The sequence below is a fragment of the Drosophila hydei genome, unplaced genomic scaffold, assembly GCF_003285905.1.
Source record: "Drosophila hydei strain 15085-1641.00,03,60 unplaced genomic scaffold, DhydRS2 tig00008121-arrow-pilon, whole genome shotgun sequence".
NCBI lineage: Eukaryota > Metazoa > Arthropoda > Insecta > Diptera > Drosophilidae > Drosophila > Drosophila hydei.
In genome coordinates, this window is record NW_022045832.1 from 2,532,196 (window position 1) to 2,557,417 (window position 25,222).

The following is a 25,222-nucleotide window of genomic DNA, read 5'->3' on the forward strand; positions in this document are numbered from 1 at the left end:
GATGTTTATGCAAGTTATGGGAAACCATTCATGAGCAGTCGAAGAGACGTGGCTCCCAGTAAAAAGCAAATCAAACTAAGCCCAAGTAATTGAAGTAGCAAGACAACACTCAACACTCTGCTTTGAGGAGCGTCACTTGGGCAACATCAAGGCCATAAGCGAAATTTAATCGCTTTAAATGTGAAATTATTTACAAGTCAGAAAAAAAAAAAAAAATAGATGAAAATAAAACTGAAATGAGGCAGAAATTGAATTCGAAGCACATCACATAATCAATACAGTTGTCGCTTGATTTCATTTTTGAGCGCGCGTTGAGTACAAAATCGTGATTTCTTAATTGCAACAACGCAACGCATCTCTCACCTGTTTTGCTAACGGCTTCTGCTTTCGGCCCCATCAGCCCAACGGCCACGGCTGATCTTATTTGAGCCACTCACACACACACTCAGGTATTCAATTTTCGTTTCGTTCTATGCGACCAGAAGCGAACGCGATTAATGGCCACATTCGTATGCAGGCGGGCAGCTGTGTGAAAGGTGAATACTTATCGCTCATTGAGTCGCCTCTGGCGTTACTTAGCTTTGATTCCGATGGTGCTACCGTTTTTGCAAATGCCACGAAAAGTGAAAGCACAGCTGTGGCGCCAGCATTAGCCATAAATATATATATATATACATCTACATATATCTGTATACTGGTTTATTTTGGTGGCTTATTGTCTGGCCACGCGATTAGCTCACAGAGTCATTGATTTGTAAGCTGAGGCGACCATTGACATCTCGTTTTTAAATGCAAATGTATTTATTAAATCAAAATCAAATGAATATGCGAAACTAATATGATATTAAACACATTTTCGGTCTCTGCTCATGTTGCTTTCATCCAGAAGAAAAATAAAGCCAAGAGATAGTCTTGCCATCACTTTCGCATCTGGCGCGTACAATATGTTGCATATGATAAAACTTTAGAGTTGTTGTTGGGGTTTCGCAGTTTTGGTTTTGATTTAGTTTTTAAGTTTTCGGTTACAAAAGAAATAACTTAAAATTAAGCAATGAAGTTACTTGCATAAAGTTCATTGATAAGGCGAGCAATTTATAGCCCATTAGCTGCTGTTGTAAATAAATATTTTCTTTTAACTGATGCTAAGAGTTTTCCCAGTTCTCAGAAGCAATTCCCTAGTATCTCATTGTGTATGCATATTATTGGTGTCGATATACACACATTCAGATCATGTTTATCTTTCTGTCTGTTGCTTTTCAAGCACCGAACCGTTCTATGATAAGGTAAACCTCAGAGTTCAGTGATTTCTTCTCTCTTAAGTTTGAGCGTTGCAAACCAAACAGACTTCTCATATATTTACATATGAGAATAATACAATTTTACATATTAAGTCGAGCAATAGTTTTTCAGTCAATTAATACGCCAGAAAGAAAAGCTATGAAGACAAGTTTCACACTCATTAGGCAGATTTAATTTTAATGAAATTAAAGTGATTTGTATTCAGTTGATTTGCATGTCTAATTGTCAGTAAATGTATAAAAAGGCAACATTAATTTAGTTTATGTGTGCAAATAGTTTGGCCATCAAGTCAAATGTGGTTGTATGATGAGCTAAGACATTTTGCTGCATGAATCAGATAATGCAATTGAGCTTAGAAAGCAAAAATGATTGTGCATATTACATAAGTTAAAGTGCAAAATAAATATTTGTATGTCATTAAGAACTATTTTATACTACTTTAACGAGGTTTTTGGTCTTGTAGGAAACATTCATAAGGCCAAGAATAGTTGTCTTTGGCATAGCCAGCTATAAAATGTTTATCTGTAGTTAGCTTTAATACCAAAAACTTGTGTCTTGTTCAATGTGTTTCCAGCTACGTGATGAAATAAAATTATACTGAAGGAGAACATAAAAAGCCAAAAAGGTGCTTCACTGTACAATAAGGCAGGAGGAAGACAAGTCGGTGCTCTTTTAATTACCATAATTACATAACTACACACGCGCCCACACACACACACGCACACACACACAATGATAATATTGCGGTTGCCTATAAGTATGCAGCACTTTTAGTTGGGGGAAATGAAATAGAAAATGCCTGTGGAGTGGGCAAAGGGAAAGGCGACAATGGGAGAGGGAGAGAGTGATTGTGGCAGGGCAGGCGTGTGCCACCCTGTTGCTCTGCTTTTATTGTCCTTATCGCATAAACTTAAATAGTTTTTACCAGCCACTTTGCGGTTTTTAAGTTATTTTGCGTGCAGCACTCTTGAGTCGCCTACTCAAGCAAAGGGAAACTACCTCTGCTTTACGTCCCTCTCGCTCGTGTTTTCTGCATTGTTTGTTGCCAGGGCAAATTAAAGCTGACTTTTGAAGTGCGGTGCGAGAGCTGTAAGGACCAGGAGTTTAAGGTGTTTAGTGTTTTACGTGGGGCGCCAAAGTTCGAATGTTAAACTAGTTATTTGCCTAATTAAATTGTAGGTCCAGCTTGATACTCATCTGGCCGCCAGCTTTATTTAAAAGTTTTAATTATTTCTCATAAGATGGGGTCAACTTAAGGTACATTCAGACCCTAGCTGGCTGGCATCATAGTTTGCACGCCAACCCAGCCGACTCTATGCTTCCTACCATATCTTGGCCCTTGCTGTTTGGCTTAAATGTTTCGCAATTAATTTTCATGCAACTCGGTTATTAACCCACCTAACATATGAGGTGAGTGGGTCGATGTTTTCTATGCTGGCCTCTTTAATTTTCCTAGCGCTTTGTTCAGCTTTGAGGCGTGTTGTCGGTGGGCGTGTCTGCCGCACTAAATCAAAGCTCTTAGCTGTTTTTATTCAAACGCTCTAGAATTTATAATTACAAAATAACTAGCGATTAGCGCGTTAAGCTAATTGCTAATTGCTTCGCTCTTTCAAAACTAAAGTGTTTTCTGTTTAGAATTGAATTCCAATAAATACAAATATGGAATAAATAAATAAATATTTAATATTCAACTGTCAAAAGGATTTTTTACCTATTTTTACAATATCTTACTTCCAATTTAAACTCATTTTTAACATTCAAATTATTTGTAGTTGTAAATATTTCCGTTTATTGCATTCGCCCGACAAATTGTTCTGTCGGATAAAAATTTATTCAGCACATACGAAATTTACATAAAAACAAATAAGCGTTAAATTTGTTACATATGCAAATTCCATTCATAAATAATACACTAGTGTCAACCACTCTAATTTCCCATTGACAACGAGGTATTTGTTTGTGACACAAAATTGAAATTCATTTCAGATTTTCTTTTAATTGCGTTATGTGAAATTGTTTAAGCCTATAAAGCACGACTTGCAGTTGCGCTGTAGACAAGTGAGTGCGAACTGCAGGTCGAGTTCTCAAAGTTATAAATCAGTAACTCACAAACTTCTACTATTACGTCTACTACTAATACTATTATTACTGCTACTATTTCTACTTCTTCTACTACTACTATTATTACTGCTACTATTTCTACTTCTTCTACTACTACTATTATTACTGCTACTATTTCTACTTCTTCTACTACTACTTCTACTACTACTTCTACTACTACTTCTACTACTACTTCTACTACTACTTCTACTACTACTTCTACTACTACTTCTACTACTACTTCTACTACTACTTCTACTACTACTTCTACTACTACTTCTACTACTACTTCTACTACTACTTCTACTACTACTTCTACTACTACTTCTACTACTACTTCTACTACTACTTCTACTACTACTTCTACTACTACTTCTACTACTACTTCTACTACTACTTCTACTACTACTTCTACTACTACTTCTACTACTACTTCTACTACTACTTCTACTACTACTTCTACTACTACTACTACTACTACTTCTACTACTACTTCTACTACTACTTCTACTACTACTTCTACTACTACTTCTACTACTACTTCTACTACTACTTCTACTACTACTTCTACTACTACTTCTACTACTACTTCTACTACTACTTCTACTACTACTTCTACTACTACTTCTACTACTACTTCTACTACTACTTCTACTACTACTTCTACTACTACTTCTACTACTACTTCTACTACTACTTCTACTACTACTTCTACTACTACTTCTACTACTACTTCTACTACTACTTCTACTACTACTTCTACTACTACTTCTACTACTACTTCTACTACTACTTCTACTACTACTTCTACTACTACTTCTACTACTACTTCTACTACTACTTCTACTACTACTTCTACTACTACTTCTACTACTACTTCTACTACTACTTCTACTACTACTTCTACTACTACTTCTACTACTACTTCTACTACTACTTCTACTACTACTTCTACTACTACTTCTACTACTACTTCTACTACTACTTCTACTACTACTTCTACTACTACTTCTACTACTACTTCTACTACTACTTCTACTACTACTTCTACTACTACTTCTACTACTACTTCTACTACTACTTCTACTACTACTTCTACTACTACTTCTACTACTACTTCTACTACTACTTCTACTACTACTTCTACTACTACTTCTACGACGACGACGGCGACGAGGACGGCGACGACGACGGCGACGACGACGGCGACGACGACGACGACGACGACGGCGACGACGACGGCGACGACGACGGCGACGACGACGGCGACTACTACGGGGACGACGACTGCGACGACGACTGGCGACGACGACGGCGACTACTACTGGACTACTACTTCTACTACTGTTTCTACTACTACTTCTACTATTACTTCTACTACTACTTCTACTACTACTTTTACTACACCTTTTACACTTCTTCCACTGCTACTTCTACTACTACGTCTTACATTACCACTAATCTTTTTAATACTTCTACTACTACTACTACAACTACTTTTACTACTACTACTACTACAGCTTCTACTACCATTATTACTAGTACTACTACTTCTACTGCTACTTCTGATTCTTCATCTGCTACTTCTACTACTACAGATACCACTAATTCTACTACTAATAGTTGTACTATTACTACAGCTACTATTTTTACTACTAATAGGACTGCTAATGTCAGTTGTAACTAGTACTTCAACTACTTCTATTGCTACAGCTACTACTATTATTTTAATATATATGTAGTTCACAATTTAAATTTACTTTGTAGTGACAAAAAATAATTGCAATTATGAGAAATTGTTTTGACTCGTTTGCTTTTTGCAGGCTGGAGCATAAATGCAAATAAGTTGTTTGAAATGTATTTAGAAGGAAAATATCGGTACTTATGTGTATTATTTATTTAGCAAAAAATCTGAGAGCAGAATTTTAACTTTATTGACCTGTCGTCCAATGGGGTCAAATGGCCAAGGTATACGTGCGTGCGTGTCTACCAAATTGGCTTTGCTGGCAATTTCAATTTCATGATTTGGTCACAATTTCCATTGTCGAGCGACCCAAATGCATTTGGCTTTCATAAATAAATAAGTCCGTTAAATTGTCCATGCTCCAGAGGCTCAATGCTGTCTCTGGCTTTGCTCTGCTTTCTGCTTGTTTGTCACTTTCTGGCATTGGATTTGAATGTTACTTTGCTATGCTTATCACGTGCCCCAGTCCATGTCCATGTCCAGCTCAGTACTGCGTCCATGTTCAAATTGTCAGATGTTTGCTAGCTATTATCCCCACGGCTCAAGCGGCCATTTAAGCGGCTTACCGAAAATGCGATTGAAAATTTCCATGAATTATTTTTTGCCGAACCTTAACAGAACGAAAACAATACAAAACATTTGCATCTTCTTATTTACAAGTTACGTAGAGCTTTAAGTTCTCTTCCTAGTTACTCGCCAGCCAATAATAATTTACTAGATTGTGAAGTTCTTCAACTTCTCTCGACTGACAAGTAATTGATTTTTGCAAAACAGTTTTGATTTTCAATTAACCAGTGTACAGACAATCCGAAACGCTAAAACTTGCTGGCCATGGTCAAAAAGAAGAAGCGAAAATAGCGTAACTTTGATTGCAAATTTTGTTTGCCTTAGCCGAAGCTCACTTTTTCTGCTCACTTAAGCAAAAGAGGGTATAATATTTTAATACAAATAACATGTAACAGGCAGGGGCAGGCAACTCTAAGAGCATTAATCTATCATTACCACAAGGGAGCCCCATCAATAGATCACTGACTATAACTATGTCCGTTCGACTTTCTTATATAAAGGAGCTTTTCAGCTAATAAAGAAAGTTTTATGTTGAAGACTATATGAGTTGAAGCCCAGTCGCCAGTCGGCAGAGATTCTTCATTTAAGTATTAGCAACTTCTAAAAGGTATCTTACAGTCATATACGCCCACGCCCGCTTAGTTCTTTGCTGTTCTGCTGCAAATTCAGATGTTTTTGTGCGCGCTTTTTGCAGTTATTTCGAGTGTTTCCCCTTTCATCCGACATTTCTATCTTAAATTTTGTGTGCATTTTTTTCCACTCTTTTTCATAGCATTTTTCATTTACCTTCCTTGTGTGCCTTTTGCTTAAAAAACAAATCGTACAACGACTGTGGCTTGCCAATGTTTACTGTTTAGTTTTGCGAGCAGTTGCTATAAAACAATTTGATGCCAATGTCAACAGCAAAGCATTCAGATCAACAACAATTATTCTTAAACCCGGTTGTGCCTATGTTTATGTTTGTGCACTTTGCTTTTTGAATATATAGAATAGTTTGGCTTAGCATTTTGCAAGGTAAATTTTGGCAACTTTATCAATAAACCAATTTGATTTCATTGCCAAATTAGTAAATAAGCAAAAAATATTGTTTCAAATTTGCTTAAGAATTTTTTTTTAAGGAATAACCAAACTAATTTAGCAGATTAGATTACATAATATAAGTAAAATTGTGCATCGTTTTTGTTTAAATGCTGAAAATACGAGGTTTCAATAATGACAAAATAATATTGGATCTAAATATCATAGATTTGTCAGTTTTTATTTTCTATTTTAATTTTACTTTAAATATTGTTAATTAAAAAACAACAAAATGCTATTAGCTGGCCTTCAAGTAAAATCAACATAGCCGAGCTAGCTGTTTAGACACTTGTGTGTGTGTGGGGGTGTGTGTGTGGACATGTGTGTGCTAGCGCGTGTTCAAAGTTACAAGCGCTTTGACAGGAAGCACATAGAGGTATAATGGCACTTAAACGGTAGAAAAAGTGTAATGTATACAAACAGAATAACGATATGAGATTGTTGCTTGGACTACAGAGAGAGACAGAGAAATGGGGAGCGAGGCAGAGCGAGATGGGAGACAGAGGCCAGCAGCATAGAAACTTTGCAGACACGCAGCGAAAACTTTTGCTGTACCTGGAGTGTAAGCAGTTAAAGATGCGTGTGCTGAGTTTTATTGATGGGCAGCCAAAACGTTAGCTGCTGCAAAACGAGGCAAATATATTTACAGCCTTATCCAGTGATATGTCAACTGTCAACAGCTGCCAATCCTTAATTAAATGTATGCTGACAACTAGGTGACCAGCAGCTGTGCCTAAGCACACTTGATTTATATGAGCCAGTCAGCTGGATATCGCGCTGGATGTCACACATAGTATTCCAGGCAGTACAGCTTTAGCCGGCAGTGCCAGACTAGAAGAGACTTCTCTACACATCTTTACATCTCCTCTAACTGCTATTTGGAATACCCATTTATGCAGTATTATAAGGGTATAGGGTATTATAAGAATAGTACGCAGAAGTTCGCTGTGTGGCTGCCCTATGTTAATATTGTAATTGCCTTGACATTTTTATTGCTCGTTACTAATAACTTAATTGACATATTTGATTGCAAGTGTGTGTGTGTATGTGTGTGTGGGATTTATGTGTGGTTGTCTGTGTGTGGTATAATTTGCTCAATTGCTCATTTAAATGCTACAATTAAATGCCTGTGTGTAAACACATAAAACATTTGCATAATTTCTCTTTCAATGCATCTCTCTATGGCGCGCTCTCTCTGTCTGTCCATTGGTCTACTTTTAGTTTGAATTTAATCTTGCGTTATGCCCAGAATGTTGAGTACATCAATAAATATGTTAATGATATCCAAGTAGAGATTGAGCGTAGCGAAAATATATTCTTCGGGGCTAATTGAATATTTGTGACCGCCGCCCATCATTATCTGCGTATCGTAGACCAGGTAGATTGAGAAAAGCACAGCGCTAAGCGACGAATAGATCAGCGATATAATTTTGCCGTGCATAAAGAGGGCCATGAAGCCGAAAATCAACAGGGCCACCAGACACGCTACTAGAATGCCGCCCATCAATGTAAAGTCATATTTGGTCTGCAGGGCGAACACCGTCAGGGCCAAGCAAATGGCTGCTGTTATGCCAATTGCCAGTAGCACCTCATTGGGTGCGAAGCGAATGGCCGAGACTCCAAGCAGGAATGATTCGGCTATTGTGAACATGCCTAGAAATATGAAATTGGTCGGCGTTTCGCGGCGCACCTTCTCGCAGCAGACCATGGACAACATAGTTATCAGCAAGACCCCAATAGCCACCCAGAAGAGCCATTGATTGAGGACCGCAAATTGCTTGGCGTCTTTGCTGAACACAAACAAAGCCACGGCTCCAAATGTGATCACCAGCTGTCCCATTAGTATCATGTATACCTTGCGTATGAATCCACGTCGTATGGTCTTATTGTCAAAGGACAAGCCTTTCGCCTGCCCCTCGGCGTCAGCGTCAGCATCGCCGGCGGTGCCGGAGGCGGTGGAGCCATAAGCCCCATAGCCAATAGCGACATTTACATCCGGTCTATCGTGATAGACCGCGTATTGATACTGCTGACCGCATTCTTTCGGCTCCATTTCCTCAATTGCCAAATATCTTGAGCGCAATCTGCAAATGAAAAATTATGCAGAACAATTGAGTTGTTTTATAACTTGATCGACGACTACTTGTTAATGAATTGTTTCAAGAAATTTGTAATATTTATAAAACCTTTGAGCAGTTGATTGAAGTATCTAACATGCTTGAATATGTAGCTTTAAATATTACTAAAATACATTAGCATTTAGGGTCTCAACAGATATATATCAGTTCTTTGACTACATTAAAGGACAAGGATAGATTCAAGCTGTGCTTACAGAAATGATATCATTGCTTAACCTTTCTAATCTGCCCATGGGGAATTCGTTTCAGAAACTTAGACTATGGTCCCACTAGAGCTATTACCAGCTTTATTCGAACATAACATATCTGCAGCTAAATTGATAATTTAATCAGATAATTGTTTACTATCTAACGTGCTTTTCAATGCTCACATGAATTAACAATGTTCTCAATGCTTTGTCAATTCGGTTTATACATATCAGACTTGACAACTGATAACTCGCTGGAAAACAACAACAGGTGTGCCTTTTCCCCATTTAAGTGATTTGCATATGCTTTTCTCTGCTTCGAATATAAATCTCTCTCTCTCACTCTCTCGGTGTCTCTCCCTCTCTGTCTAACTGTTCGGTCTGGCTCTCGCTCATATTTCGCGTTTGCGCGCTGCGTTTATTCAGCAAAAATTTCTTTTTGTCAACTCAAAGCTTTTTTTTGTTGGTTTTGCAAACTGATTTTCAGTATTTTCAGCGCCTTTGTCGCTTTAAGTGGCCGAAGGAATTGAAAATTGGTCAAGGCAGGAACTGAGTTTGTCATCTTCTGATTGCCCGGTCAAAAAAATTGGCGTATTTTATTTCATTTTGCTTGCGCATATGCGACGACCTATAATTTACCAATTTTCATTTTATAGAAAATATTTCTGTCAACCTATTTTTTTTCTGCCAGATTTTGCATGCCTAATGAATAGAAGTCAACAAAAAAATAAAGGGAACAAATTGACAGCTCGTTTTATGAACAGTTAGTAACGGACATAGCCTAGTTCCAATGGCATAAAATTCATAAATTTATGTGGACGAAATGCTCAACGTACCCTGTACCTAGCTTGTTTTTATTGAAAATTGAATTTTCCGGTAGTTGAAAAACTATGCAACAACTATTGAATTCTGTCTAAAACTGAGTTGCTTACAAAGAATTTATATTGCTGACTGAATTTCAAAGTCGGAACTTCAATTTAACTGCTACACAATTAAACGAACTTGAAATAGAAACAGGGCTTTATTTTTTAGTTATTTTACAAAATAATAAGCAAATTTAACTTAAGTAAACTGTAGTCGATTTAAAATACAATTTAGTATTGATAAATATTGTATTTTTGTTATATATGATTGTTAAATTTTGGAGACAATTTATTGCTGCTAAAATCAGTTTCACGAACCTAATCTTAGCCATTTGTTTTGGCTTGTTTGTCTGGCTTGTTTTTAATATTTGTCTGGCTTGTTTTTAATACACTGTTGTCCTGTTGTTTGGTTACAGGGTATTAAAAATATTGTGATAGGCGAATGAATTTTCACATGCCGTCTGTCAATTGCCAGCCTTTTGTTTTGTGCACACATCAATCAAAATGCCATTTGGGCAGGCATGCGATGCGACCCAACTTCCGAAGCCTTATTTCTTTTTCTATTTTGTCCGAACGAGCCCAAACTGCCTGTGCTGGCGCGGCACGGCACGTGCACCTTTTTAAAGTTGGCTTAAAGCCCGCAAAGGCTCTCAGCCACTGTCTGCAAACTATCAACAAGTTTTATTTGCGGTGCTGCTCCCTTTTTTTAGGGCCTGGCAATAAGAAGGTCGCCAAAAGTAATGCTAAAAAGCAGATTAGGCGAGTAAATGTTTTGTGGGCAAGGAACCAAGTTGTGAGTAGCTTTTTTGGCATATTTAGAAAAAGAGCAATGTAGCTATATAGACTTTACTTATTAGTAATATTTTTTATAACATCTATAAAAATGCTCTCATTTTTGAGTCACTTTTCTTATTACTATAATAAGAATAAACAGAAATTTAGCTGTATAGACTTTACTAGACTTCACGTTCCCTATGAGCGCTGTATGTGAACCTTAGCTATAGGGTAATGCAAAATAAAAGAAGTGAAGTCAGTCACGTGTTGCCCTAATCCCCATGGCTGACACATCCACACAGTGCAAACTCGCTGCAACAAAAGTTCTAGAGCTAAGTGTGGTCGCAAGGGTGTAGCTGCCAGTCAGTTAGGCATCTATCAACCAACAACAACACGAAAAAAAAAACAACACTTTAAAACTTTAAATGAGTTTTTGTGCGGCGCAAAGTTTGTGCCAAAAAATCACGAGAAATCACAGCGCGGGAAGCTGCGTTGAGCTGTAGAGAGTAGAAAAGTAAGGCAGCCACAGCAAATCGCTAACAATTTATCGACCAAATCGCAGGCGTTGACAGTCTGGCCAAAAATTGAAAATGGTCTTAGCCAAAGTTGTGTCAAGTCTTGACCAGAGCCAAGACAAATACAAATTCAAAGTACACAGTACTTAAAAATAGTATATATATATATATATATATATATATATATATATATATATATATATATATATATCTTCAACAGATTTGGTAAAAATAGAATACAAGCCACACAGCTTAACAAGCATTAAAAACTTGCGCGACCCAAGCAAAAAGTAACAACAAGGAAAAGCACAAACAACAATGACCACATCATTATGACATACTTTCTTTTTAACCAAAAACGCGAACTCCATTGCAGTTTAATCTATGCAAATCCAAAAGAAAAACTCATTTTGTGGCTTTCAACTTCATAAAACTCTGCTGAAGCCTTTTCAACAACGACGACGGCGGCGATGACAACCGCAAATGCAAACAAAGAGTCCTGAGTTTACGCCAATTTTGCAGTAGTCTGTGTATTGTTGGCAAGAGGACGCGATTTTTGGCGTACGAATTATTTTTGGCTATCGCTGCATTCCATTCGATAAATTCAAATTTGAAGAATATCTTATGTAATAAATTTAAAAACAAAAAAAAAAACATTTTTGCATGCTTACACTTCATTTAATTTTAGTTTAATTAACATTTATGATAAATTCATTAAGTTGATTTCGTAGGCGTTTCAATGAGGCATGAAATGAATAGCCCTTTGGCTATTTCAGCGGCCTTTGTACTGTAATCTTAGCTTTGACCAAGTAAGGAGCAAAGTTCAAATAAATCAAGTGAGCGTGATAAAGTCGGGAATGATCAACTCCGAGATACCCTTAACGTCATGCTGTTCAATTACACATAATAAGGGAAAATATGCAAATAGCAGATGTCCCAAATTTTGTGACAAATTATAATCGATTTGAGCTATCGAATACTTAATGCATACTTCATCACCGTGCGGCATATGGCAAGGATATATCATTTAGTTTCCATAGAGATAGACCCATTGATGGAGACAGACGGCCAGAGCTTTTGGTCGGAGATCATAATACCCTTTTAAACATTTTAAAGGGGTATAACTAATATTCTTAATAAGTTTTTGCTTGAAGTACTCAAGTATACCTAATAATTAAATTTAACTTTTGTTTGCCAAAAACAAAGACTTCAAGATGGTAATTAATATTTTTGCACTTCAAAATATTATTTCTAAAGTTTTAGTCTCATTTTACTAAAGTTCATAATTCTGTTTGCTAATTTTATTTGTTTGTTTGCTTTAGTTCGAATGGTGCAGCCAAAGACGAAGTAATTTAAATTCAAATTCAATATTGACATCAACTTAAGTTGCCTTCTATATGTCTAAATGCAACAATAGTTGTTTTGAGAACTCATTACCTGTTATCTCCTTGACTTACGTTAATCGGGAAGGAGAGGAATTATGTCTAAGTGAACTACATAAACTCGCGCCTTCGAGTATAGAGACTTAGTATACATAAAAGAGTTTTGCTCATTAAATAAGCTCAAAGATTTACGAACTAATTTTTGATTTAATTACTTATTCTTATACTATTTTATTTCATTGTATTCCCTTGTATATAATTCTCAATATTTTTTCGCAACGATTTAACTCTTTGATCAACTTAATTAATCATTTAATATTCATGTATTGCCAATAACTTTTGGTGACTGCATTTCATTTGCCTGCAATAATTTGTGTGCAAATTTCGAAAGTTAACTCTGTGTATTGACTCGAAGTGTATGCAAACGTTTATGCCCAGTTTGTTTTTAATGCGTTGCACTTGCCAACGAGGTCAGATATGATGGTCAGATTGCAAATATATTGCTAGACAGTTGCTGCTGTTAGTTTTGCTGTTGCGGCTGCTGTTGCTGCTGTGTAAATATTTTTTTTAAGCAAGCGAAAACATTTGTCAAGACATCGACGGACAGACAGGCCACAGGCAATGGCAGGAGGTTCTGAGACATCAAACATATTCAGTCAATGACTCGTAGTGTGTGGCATGTTTGTTGGTAGTAGATTCAGCCCTGACCAGACGCAATGAAAATGCTGATTTAAAAGCATTTATTAGCTTCCATGGTCTACATATTAAAGACTTAACCTGCCGACCGAAAGACACTTTCATTATGCATAGCGAATGCTGTGGTTAATATTGTACGAGATACAGTGAATAAATTTGTTTAATTGAATTTCATGCGGTGTTCAGCCATGCAGAAATCTCTCGCTCTTTGAGTGACTCTGTGTGTGCGTATGTGTGTGTGTGTGTGCGTGTTTGTGTGAACCAGTTGCGCGCACCACTGTGGATACTATTTTGTTGCCCATTCGTGGCAAGCCAAAAAGAGTTGGTCCCGGCTGGAAGCCAGCCGGCAAATTGGAAACTAAGTGTATTCGTAATTAATTGAATTTATCCAGCCATTTCTTACTTTTGATAATAATAAATAAATAAATATTTGTATCAGTTTTCGGGCTTTGAATTTTAGCAATGGCATACAATTCAAATGGTATTCTACAATCAAAAATAACACAAATGACTAAAATTTACTATAAAAAAATATGAAAATATGTTATGTATATTTTAAAATTCCGTTTTTGGGTCAAAGAGCTTTTTGTTTGGCCATTTAAGCTCGTTTTCTCTGTTGTTTGACATTGCATTTATGTTGCTAAAAATATTTATATTGCTAGCCGAAAATACAGGCAGCAAATGGAACTGTTTTGTATAATTCCGACGAAATGGCATTGCTGCTGCTGTTCCTGTTACGATTTTATAGAATGTGAAAATGAAATTCAAGTGTTTCGGGTTTATTCTATTTTATGCAAATATAATAAACATGCTCCAGTTTGGCGATTCGGGCGTATGCTTGCATGCATATTTTATTGCATACTTTGCGGAGAGCAGTGTCAAACGACCTCGCCTGCAGCCGGTATGTATGGATGGCTACCGGGCACGCCCACCGGCCTCAGTGGGAATGCCTTTGCATTCAAAAACGCATAATTAAAAAGTTTTATTTCGAGCACTTTTTACGCCAGTGCGTAGCGCCGAGGGCCTTCTCCTTTTCCCGTAAACACACTGGCGACACTATATGACAGCTCCTGGGTAACCTTTCAGCTCTGTTCATTAAATGTGGACTCACTGCAACTGCCTTGCGGTCAAAATGAGATGTTAAAGTTTTGCGTTGTGAATGTTTAAGAAATAAAGCGAGCAAATAAACGCGATATTTCTGCTATTAACTACCTTTTTTAATTACCAGCGAGTAGAAAAAATGCTTCGCCAACAAAGTCACGCAAAAACTTAGCGCTCGAATTGCTAAAGCAAACCACTTTAAAGCTTTAGTCTAGAACTTTTTTCTTTCGACTTTTCGCTCATGCTGTATACCCTATAGCCAAACTGAACAAAAGGCCATGCGGACTATGTGAAACAGCTTAATGTGCTGAAGTATTAAACATCCTAAAAATATCATAAAATATGCAGAAAATAATTTACGTAATCTAGATTTGAAGCAGGCGAAGCGGTTCCCACGTCTGAACAGATATTTTTGCCTATTAGTCTCCGAGAATTATTAAGAGCTTTGCAGATTAATAATATATTTTTAAGCTACTTTAACATTAAGTTTCCAGAATTATATTAAAAACAAGAGCTTAGTTCATAAGATATGCAACAAACAATAGTAATATTTAAAGTGTAATATCTAATAAGAAACAAAAGTCAACCTAAAGACAACGTAGCTCAAAAGAGCAGCTCGAAGTCAGTCAAAGGATGAGAAATATGTTCCATAGCTTTGAAGGCGAAGCAATTTGGTAGTTTGGCTTTTCAGTGAAAGTTTTTTATTATTATTTTTTTTCATGTTCGAACATTCGTTGTCTTTTCATTACACTCTTATAGAAGTTTCCTATTATGCCCGGAAAAAATGATAAAATTCCTCGCTTTGAAATTCTTCAAGTAATTCGTTTTGTTTACATGATCAGCTAAATGATATTCTAGAATATTTGCAAGCTATATTGGCTTCTTTGCTTCTATTCAATTTAAAATAAAATGAGTATCCCCACATCGATCTCTTTAGTGTAAACTTTAATTATTTGCAAATGCTTTTATTTTCTCGTTTTGCAATTTGCTTTTAACGAAATCATACAAAATGTGGGTTTTGTATTTTTGCTGGACATAATTGTTACAAAATACACACACACGGAGTCACCATTCACATACTGAAATGGTCTGGTTACGCTGCGTAATCATAGCTGACTCTGTTGGTTGCTCATACGCAACGTTGGTGAGTGGCACAGCGTCGCCTCGAGCATTTATGCATTAATTAGTCCAACGTTTGCATTCGAGTTGCATGCCAACATGCGACTGTTGCCGTATGCCCCTAGCCGCTTGCCTGCCTTGGCTATTAAAATGCGCCAATCGAATTTTCAATTAAAATTGGGAATTTTCGGAACCGCAAACGTACGAATTTTTGGTCAAATAGCATTTGCCATTTCCAATCTTTCTCTTGTGACAAAAAAAAATAAAAATAAAAAAATAGAAATCGAAAACTGATGCAGTGCTGCCTGGGCGCTGTCAGTGGGCCCAGCAGGTGTCGCATAGCTAGCAACGAGTTCTTTCCCATTGCGCTGTTGCAGCTATTTCGTATCGTATTGCATTTAGTTCAGCGAGCTGACAAAGCTGGGACAGAAATCTGCGTCCTGCCAACTGGCCAAAATGGCAACCGGCTAGCCGACAGCTGGCAAATGGTAACGGCGACACGCACAGCTGTCTTCAAATTGCAAAAAGTGCCAGCAGCGCAAGAGCAAGAAAACTTTTGCAAATGAGTTGGACAGATTAAGGTGAGGCAATTGGGAGGGCAGAACTTCAAAACGATGGGGCAACGACTGGGCCTTGGGGCACTTACACAACTACTGTCATAATTATAATGAATTATGAAACAATAACTCTGCCTAATGGATCTGGCCCCAGGCCACACACTGCACACGCTTCGCCCGTATTTGGCACTCACGCAACTAATTGACAAATGATGATAAAGTGTCTTGGTCAGCGCCTAAACGACTTGACTTCATTTTATAACATTTTCTTTTCTTCTTAGCGCGCCTCGGCGTGCCGATATCCACGTTGGACGGTATTTTCACTCGCGAGTGTATTTCACGTTTTTGGTGTTCGCGTTGCCGCATTTTACATGAAAATCTGATAAAAGCTTTGTGCCTGCCGACGGAAACGGATGTTAACTGCCAGACCGAATGGACACTGGCATGACTGGCATAAAATGGAGTCGAGAGTGGCATGACGAGCGAATTTACACTATAGTGTGAATGGAAGCAACTGGTGTGTGTTGGACCTTGGATCGACTTTTAAATTCCAATATATCTTTAGCATTAAGCTTTTGTTATTAAGACAGTAGAAGCTGGATAAATTTGTTTCACAAATTTAAAAAAAGTAAATGTAAGTACTAAAATATTTTTATTTCCAGATTCCTTATCAAACGTCAAATTCGGGGTTTTTTTAGAGTATGTGCATTTCGTGATTTCGAATTTAGTCTGTGCATTGAAATCTGTTCGCCTTTGCCCTCTTGTGTTGTAGCGAACAAACGAACAAGTATTTTGCATGAAGGTTTAATAAACTTTGCCCAAATACTGACCCTTTAATTTTGACCTTTTGTTTTATGTTGGTCGCGACTCACAATGTCACACATTTGCCGTTGAGGAACATTAAGCCAGTAAGCCTAGTAGCAGACCAGAACTCTTTATTCATGTTTGCATAATGATATTGTGTGTGAAATCATTTTATATTTAAATTTTATGTTTATTATGCCCAAAGCATAAATATTTTACAAAACACAAGGTGCGAGGATTGCTATGAAATATTCAACATTTATACGAACATTATGCCAATTTGCATTTGAAACCAAGCAGAGAAGACGCGCATATTGGAAAAATAATATTGTCATAGAATAGTGTGATTAATGCTTTAATCGCCACTCTCATGTTTGCTTATCGAAATGATTTATAAACATCTTCTGCACACAAATGTCTCAAAGGAAAGGCGGTACATAGTGTGCGTGGGTTTGCGAACCCCTAAGCTGGCCATTTGAATAATTCAGCTTGTTGAACATTTCTGCCAGCAGGTGTTTGCTGTATATATAAGCTTCAGCTTTTATGCACTTTGTCTTGTTGCGAATTTTTGCTTAATTGCCGTAATGTGTTTAATTAAAATTTGGTATTTGCACAAATTTGATGCCTTTTTGGGTCCCACTTGTCTATGCCCTAAAAGCATTGCAAACGACTAAAGGGGTATATTGTTGTTGTGCAAGTGTATATCAGGAATAGGACTTTATGTGTTTTTTTTAGTCTCAGGGAATGTCTGCTTAGCCTTTCATCTGTTAGTTCATGCGTCTGGAATGATATATATATAATACAAAGTCAGAGCATATCAGAGCTTAAAGTTTATTTAAAATAATGAATTGCTTTTCCCATCAGTATGAACTTAATCAATTAATGTTTTTGAAAGGTTTTTCATAGTCTAGGCAACTAAAGTTTATTCTAAATTACAGCACCTGCGGCAAGTTAGATGCGTGTGTATGCTTTTATGAAAGGTAGCTAAAAGGCTTGAAAATGCCGAGACAAGTGATTAAGGGTATCTCGCATTAGCATACTTGCGATTAGAGAACTGTTTTGTTGTTAACATTTTTCCTTTTTCTGTATTAAGTCGAGGGTCATTAGGCGGGCTTGATTGCTAAGTCCAATTTACGCAACTCGACTCACCGCTTCAATGCATCCATGAAATTCTTGAAGTTTGCCTTAAAGCGCTTCAGCCAAGCCAATTCAAGTTTCCCATTGAAATTGAAGACCTTGTGAGAGCCACATATTGAATGGCTAGTAACAGAAACAGAGTAAGTAGCTACTTATAATTGATTGATTCTTGCTTCAGTGTACTCATTATGAGTAGCAAAACTCAGTGACTGCATGCAAATCAAGAGTGCACCCTAAGCTGCTTAGGCTAAACTAATTCAATTGAGCTGCACATGTGTCTGGTTTCCTGGGCTGAAGAGCATTTAGCTTGTCCGTGATCTAAAACATAATTAAACAAAATTGAATATTGCATTACATTTTCAATATTTGCTATGCACACAACTAATACGATAAGCAATCATAGAAGCCTTATATATATTTTCAATTAATATGAAATAGCCTTCAAGAACTAAACCCAATCAGCATAACTCATGCAGAAGACAATTGCAATTTGTAAGCATTAAGAAGTCTTTGAACTTTTATTATTATTAAATGTATAAAAATGTATGATCTGTTATATGTATATAAAAAAAACTGGTAACAATTTCGATTTGCCAAACATCGTGTATCTTTTTTTCCGAATTGAAATTTCCGGGCTTGGGCATTGGATCCCTAATTACCGAATACCATAGTCTCTGCAGCATTTGCCTAGAGCTGATTTTCGTTTTTGACAACAATTGCAACATATTCAAGATCCGTGAATTCTGCCCATCTTTAAATACATTTTCAGCTGATGCACCATATGCAGTGCCTGTGGGGCGTCCCCATGCAGCAAAGTTACGGCTGCGTCAAATGAGGTTTAAACTGCTTTGGTAAATTGGCGCTTAATACAAATAAGCTGCAAATGGATTTTGTGGGTGATGGCAATAGCTACCTTTTCTGTTTGCTCCTAATAAGAACAGTAGCAATATGGATTACAGCATTGGTTGTAACAGAAATTATTGCATTGACAGGGATCATATGCTCTGCCCAACCGTGGCATAGTGTCGAGCGGCGGCACGATCATCATCTCATAAAGTTTTCTTCTGCGTTGCGCACTGGTAAGTCCATCAGGTCCCACGACTGGGCCGTGTTTCTTGTGCTTTGAGTTGGGATGATTCGGGTCCCAGGGTTCGGCAATGATACCTTCATGCATCAAATACTCCATTAGATTGACACCTCTCTTCTTTCGTGCAATCTCCTTTTGAGCTGCCGCTTTTTCAGCTTGCTTACGTTTTTTAGCATCATCAATGAATCTTTGACGCTGGTGAACAGGGATTTTTGGGCCTTTGGCTTTTAGATTCGATTTATTGTCGGTAGCTAATTTTCCGTCAGCACCAATACGCCCACCGCCAGAACGAGCACCGCCAGAACGAGTACCGCCAAGCATTGGCCCTCCTCGAGCGGAACCCCATATGCCTTTTGACTTCGGTTTTCCTCCGGCAGACGCTGTCGGCCCATGTGGTCCACCTCCAGCATGTCCAAAAACTCCATCCTCAAATATATTCTCACCAGGTAAGCCGAATGCGGTGCCGGTGTACCGATCGCCCGCGGCACAGTTATAGGCTCGCCAGTACGGCTCGTTAAATAGTGGATATTTTGGTACTAATTTTTTATCAGCTTTAGCAGTCTGTGTTTCATGGGTATGCGTTTTGGGCTTCACGTATGCCTGCGCCGAGCCCGCTGGCGGTGGCACATCGAAATCGAAGTCAATCTCACTATCGCTGGTGTCGGAGAGCACCAATTTATCGACGCAATTTTCCATATGCCGACGCCTGCACTCCTTCTGCAGAACTTCCTCGAGACACTTCTTCTCGAAGATATCCCGGCAGACGCACAACATTATGGGCTTGTGGCACGTGCATTTGCGGAAGCCCTTTTCCTTGAGTTTTTTCTTGATCTGACTAAGAGCTACGCCAAGATCGCTTTTGACCAGCTTGAAGATGATTGGCTTCATATCCATAGTTGAGCTATTGAGAGCCTGCAATGTGATGAAGATTTCGCCATTCTTCTTGCGCAAGTTGAGAATAGGCGGATGCTCCTTCGTTCCCATTTCCATTTCTTTCCTAAATTTATCGGCGGCTATTTGCTCTGGTGAGCCGAGTAAAAAGAACTTCATAAGCTTTCTGATAGGCCTGCGAATGAGTCCGGGCTGCCAGCCATACTTGCGTGCTTCCTCGCTGTTTTTCCAATTCCAGCCGTGATGTTTCGGAACAAAGCTCAAGTTTTTTGAGCATTCCTTATGTCCTGGAAGTATTCTACGCTTCGGTGCGTCAGTTATTCGATAACCCAAATTTTTACGCTCGTTGAGAACGTTTGCATGTTTCTTCGCCTTTATTTCAGAGGCCTTCTTGGCATCAGCACCAGCATTCAATTGATTCGGTTTCCCAGCCGATTTTTGACATTGCTTTTTGAACTCGCGATAATTTATGACGTCTCGGACATTACATAAGTCGCATAACTCTGAGAATACCCGTGACAGAAATGGGCGAGAATCTACGGTTTTCAGTTGATCACAATCAAACTGCCCGGACTCTTTGGCATCCGAAGACTCTTTGGGCGGATTCTCAATTTTATAAAAGCTGGCGCACTTTTTACGCACGCGGCAAAAGGGGCAGATTCGTCCATCCGCGCAGGTGCACCTACATTTCGCCTGCTTCTGTTCAGCTGGCTTATGAACTGGATGATTAACTTGATACATAGCCTGTGTGGATGGTAGGTTATATTGTTTTTTAGGTAGTATCATTGGCTTTAAGCCGCAAGTGGTGCAGGCAGCCAACATGGGAAGCCATGTCATATTAGTGAAGCAAATGGGACAATAACGTTTTTCTATCAAATGCTCATTTTTCCTCTTAATGCATGGTATCGTATTGTTATCTTCAGGCCCTAGTGATGGTATACGTGTAAAATATGGAACCCGATTTCTGCTTGCCTCGAGAGCCCTTGACCCCTTGTCCTGGTCCAAGGATTCCACAATTGCGTCAACAGTATCGTTACAGTCCTGACCCATTGCCTGCATGCATGAATATTTTGTTTAAAGCGAACTGCCGAAGACACAATGAATTCGAATTTACCTTCACTTCATAACTGATGGCATTGGCAACTGGATCATGAAAAAATGTGGGCCTTTCCTTAGGTTTTTCAGTATTTTCAAAACGTTGGGTGCCAAATTGAAGATATTCCGAGTCTTCCACAAACTCAAATGCGCTGCAAGGATCGCGGCACGTCTGGGCCTCGCTCATAATAAATAAGATATCCTCATCTTTGATAGCTTTGTCCTTGAATAGTTGACACGGTTTCGCCCTGGATCGCGTGACAAACGATAAAATATGTATGGAGATTGATCATTTCTAAACGAATTCCTTTACTTACTTTTTCGCTTCGACACACTTCAGTCGCAGAAGGCACTGCAGTTCCACTCTGCCGACAATTTCCCTGTCGCGCTCAACTGAACAGAACTCTGTGAGGACCAACTCGTGCATGTCATTGTTTATTGCCTCCATTTCTTCACGTTGAAAGTGAACAGATCCCCTGCCAAGTATATCACCGTCACACGTTAATGTTATAGGGAGCCCGCATACTTCGAGAGTCTTCCGTAGAGCATTTGGGTCTATATTGATCTCAGTGCCAAATTGAGGCATAAATTCGGTAGCGTAGATGCCACTTCCACTTATTGGTATGAATGTATTACAAAAATTGACCTCCACTTTCATTTTATCGCGATCATACCTTCCTGGTTCATGTATCTCAATGGTAGTCACAATCACGTTAAAGACAAAAGTGCAGTTAGACATTTTAATGCCGCTTCTTTATTTCGTTCTCTTGTATCTGAGTGCGAAACCATTCAACTGGTAAAAGTATTAACAGTCAATTTAAATAAAAATATTGATTTGGAATGCACAGCTAATTTTCAGTGTAATAGTGTGGTACCTAAACAATCCTAAGATTTGAGTTAAACTGACCTGAATTTATGAATTTGAGCTGAGTTGCTTCCAATGATATGTTGATGGCTGACACAAATGTAATATATTATTATAATGTGAATATAGATGAGATATCTCTTTGCCAAGTAAAACATGAGTTCAAAATGATTTATTTTGAGTTTTTATTACATTCACTTTACATTGACTCGTTTAATAATTTATGTTTAGATTTTGTTAAAATAGGCACCTAGACACTTAGTATATTAGGTAGTTTCTCCGGTTTACTAATTCGTAGGAAGGCGCACAAACTTGCCTAAGAGTGCATCGTCTTTGCTGTGTGTCCACGCCTCTATCCTGGGAAAGCAGCGCTCTTCGCTTGGAACAGGCTACGTTTTTCCTCAAAGGACTCGTGTCCCAATTCAATTTTCTCTTCCCATTTTCATTTTCCTTATTCGCATTTTTGGCTTTCATCTCTGAAGTTAATTTAGAGCCGCTTTTCGCGTCATCCATTTTCTTCCTTGAATCAGGCGTTATCTGCCCACCTCTCTCGCCTATAAAACGTCCATCATCGAGAATGCGACCTCTGAAGTTGGGAGCAAACATACTTTTTAAAAATCTGCCTCCAGCCTGTTGCCCACTGCGCATAGGCACTCTAGAGTTGCCACGACAAATATCCGAGTGACTGTTTGTACTCCACGGCGTAGTATTGCCGGCATACAGACCGCCATTCATATTTCCAAAGACACCATCCTCAAGCACTATCTCTGCTGGTCCGCCGAAAGCTGTGCCCGTGTATCGACCACTAGCAGCACAGTCATAGACGCGCCGGAAGAGATTTTGCTTGAGGGGGTATTTTGGTGGTATGCATAGATTAACTTTGGTAAGCTGGGTTGCCTGATTAACGGTCTGTGGTTTCGGTATCGCATCGCCCGTCGGCGCTGTCACATTGATGTCGAACTCTAGTTCGCTGTCACTGGTGTCTGTCAGCACCAGATCGTTCACACAACTCTCCATGCCGCGACGTTTGCACTCCTTTCGTAGAGCGTCCTCAAGTTCCCTTTTCTCTATATTGCTGCGACAGACGCACATCATCAACGGCTTGTGGCAGGTGCACTTAGGAAAACCTTTGGCCTTAAGCTTCTTCTTGATCGGGCTTAGAGCGGCGGCCAAATCACTTTTGACTATCTTAAACACAATCGGTTTCAGCTCTGGTTGCGTGCTATTGGCAGCTCGCAGTGTGATGAAGATTTCGCCACGCTTCTTGCTCACGTGCAGAGTGGTTTGTTCATTTTCTTTCTTTGGCACGTTCATACACCTGTTGAAGGCATTGCGTTCGGGTAGGTATTGCAAGAAAAACTTCATTATCTTTTTGATGGACTTGCGAACGAAGCCGGGTTGCCAGCCGTACTTGCGTGTTTCATCGCTGGAGGTCCAAGCCCATCCGTGATTGGGCGGCACGTTGCTAGGCAGCTGAACACAGAGCTTGTGTCTTTCTTTGAAGAGCGATCGCTTTTGCAATGCAGTTGTAGACATAGCTCTTTCAGCTTTGATCACGCTCTTATTTTTTAACTTTTGCTTGGCTTTCAGATCTGAGGTTTTGTCCTTTTGTTTGGCTACCAACAAGTCGCATTTCTCATTCAACTTGTCCGACAACTTAGTTGTATTGATGTCGTATAGATCGCGCAGCTCGGAGAATACCTTCGTAAGATGTACACCGCTTTTCACTGAGCTCTTATTTTCCATGCAAATGTCCTCGATCGTGTTCGTTTTTGTGTCGGGGATAGCACTGGGCTCTTCATCATCATGAAAAATATCAGCGCAGAGTTTACGTATTCGACAGTGGGCGCAGGTTCTTCCGCTACTGCAGGTGCAACGACATCCAGGTTTTTGATCTTTTCCCTCAACGGCAACTTCTTCTTCTATATTTTCTGCCGGCTTATCCAGAATATCATATAAAATTTCATCAGCATTTTGTGTCTTCTCCTTATGCTGTTCCTCAATAACTGGCTTAATACCACAGTTGACACAGGTGGCAAATTTGGGCAGCCACGACATATTGGTTAGGCAGATAGGACAGAAGCGTTTTTCCTTTATACCTGCATTATATTTCTCACTGATTGGCCCTGGCATTACCTGTGGATCGTACACGTCCTCATTGATGACCTGTTTAGCTGGATCGAGAAAAGAGAACATAATATTCGGCGTACTGCGACTATTTGGCAGAAACTTAAGTTGATCGCTGATTCTTTCATTAGTTTTGCGGGCAGATAATTTGAATGGGTGACTGTGATCCGAGCCCCTTGCGACTAACTCAACAAATCGCTCAGGTCTCATTCCTAAAGTCTATGAATAGAAGCGAAACCTTAGATGCAGACTTTCGAAAATGGGTTAGATTCTAGGTAACCTTTATTCCACAAGTGGCGGCGCTGGCTACTGGGCGCCCTGCAAGAGTTTCCATCGGTCGAAGGGGATCAGCATTGGGTATGGGAACCTGAGTTGAATCTAATTCAGAACGCAGATTGTCGTCATCTGGCTGCAGTATGTCTGGGCAAAAATCGCAGGAAGTGGCACAGTGCTGAGTTTCCCCCAAAACAAACATAATGTCACTCGGATGAATGCTTTGCTTCATTTTTTGGTTACAGTCAAGCTTCTCCGGACTGGAATTGTATATGATTCAGTAAATTCATTGACTAAAGAGCCTGTCATCGGTACACTTACCTTGACATTTCATTACACTTTAAGTATAGGCGACAGAGTACCTCAAGCACGCCGGTGACTGTACCTTGCAGCTCAAAGTTGCAACTACTTTCACACAAGATATCATCCATGTATTCGTCTATGCGACTAGTAAACACTGAAGGAAACTTGATATTACCTTTACCGATGACTTTGCCATAGTACCTAACTGTCACGGGCATTCCATTGGTTTCTATATTTTCCTGTAAAGCTTGAGCATTGCCCTGGAACTCGAACGTTGATTCGCCCTTAAAGTCATGCACATTAATGCGACTCGATGTTATCTGCAGCGGCAGGTTGTTGAACTGAACATCCACTCGTAACTTCTCGGGATTTTTAATGTGTATCGTTGTTGTCTTTAAATGGGTGACAATGACATCAAGCAAATAAGTACATGTCGCATTGGTCATGACTGATTTTCCTTCTATATTTGCTCATCCAAATTTATTTAAACAAATAATTTTAACGTCGAACAGCTAAATCT

At 38.8% G+C, this 25,222-nt stretch overlaps 3 protein-coding genes across 5 annotated transcripts; all 3 read right to left on the reverse strand.

Moving 5' to 3' along the window:
- Positions 1-7,750: 7,750 nt before the first annotated feature.
- Positions 7,751-9,301, reverse strand: LOC111593259 (protein lifeguard 1). Of its 2 annotated transcripts, none has more exons than XM_030224937.1 (2): positions 9,297-9,301; positions 7,751-8,871 (listed from the first exon to the last, which is right to left on the reverse strand). In XM_030224937.1, the coding sequence occupies exon 2, from the start codon at positions 8,838-8,840 to the stop codon at positions 8,016-8,018; it is 825 nt and encodes a 274-aa protein (XP_030080797.1). In that variant the 5' UTR covers positions 8,841-8,871; positions 9,297-9,301; the 3' UTR covers positions 7,751-8,015. The 2 variants fall into 2 exon arrangements, with proteins under 2 accessions (XP_030080797.1, XP_023161692.2); XM_023305924.2 differs by lacking the exon at positions 9,297-9,301 and adding an exon at positions 8,974-9,025.
- A 9,291-nt stretch (positions 9,302-18,592) lies between these two features.
- LOC111593280 lies at positions 18,593-22,051 on the reverse strand. Of its 2 annotated transcripts, XM_023305952.2 has the most exons (4): positions 21,452-22,051; positions 21,154-21,382; positions 18,975-21,092; positions 18,593-18,904 (listed from the first exon to the last, which is right to left on the reverse strand). In XM_023305952.2, exons 1-3 carry the CDS (start codon positions 21,871-21,873, stop codon positions 18,990-18,992), a joined length of 2,754 nt encoding a protein of 917 aa, XP_023161720.2. In that variant the 5' UTR covers positions 21,874-22,051; the 3' UTR covers positions 18,593-18,904; positions 18,975-18,989. The 2 variants fall into 2 exon arrangements, with proteins under 2 accessions (XP_023161720.2, XP_023161719.2); XM_023305951.2 differs by having other exon boundaries at positions 18,594-21,092.
- Positions 22,052-22,188: 137 nt separating this feature from the next.
- On the reverse strand, positions 22,189-25,172 carry LOC111593279. Its single transcript, XM_023305950.2, has 3 exons — positions 24,721-25,172; positions 24,407-24,659; positions 22,189-24,345 (listed from the first exon to the last, which is right to left on the reverse strand). Exons 1-3 carry the CDS (start codon positions 25,146-25,148, stop codon positions 22,258-22,260), a joined length of 2,769 nt encoding a protein of 922 aa, XP_023161718.2. The 5' UTR covers positions 25,149-25,172; the 3' UTR covers positions 22,189-22,257.
- Positions 25,173-25,222: the final 50 nt, after the last annotated feature.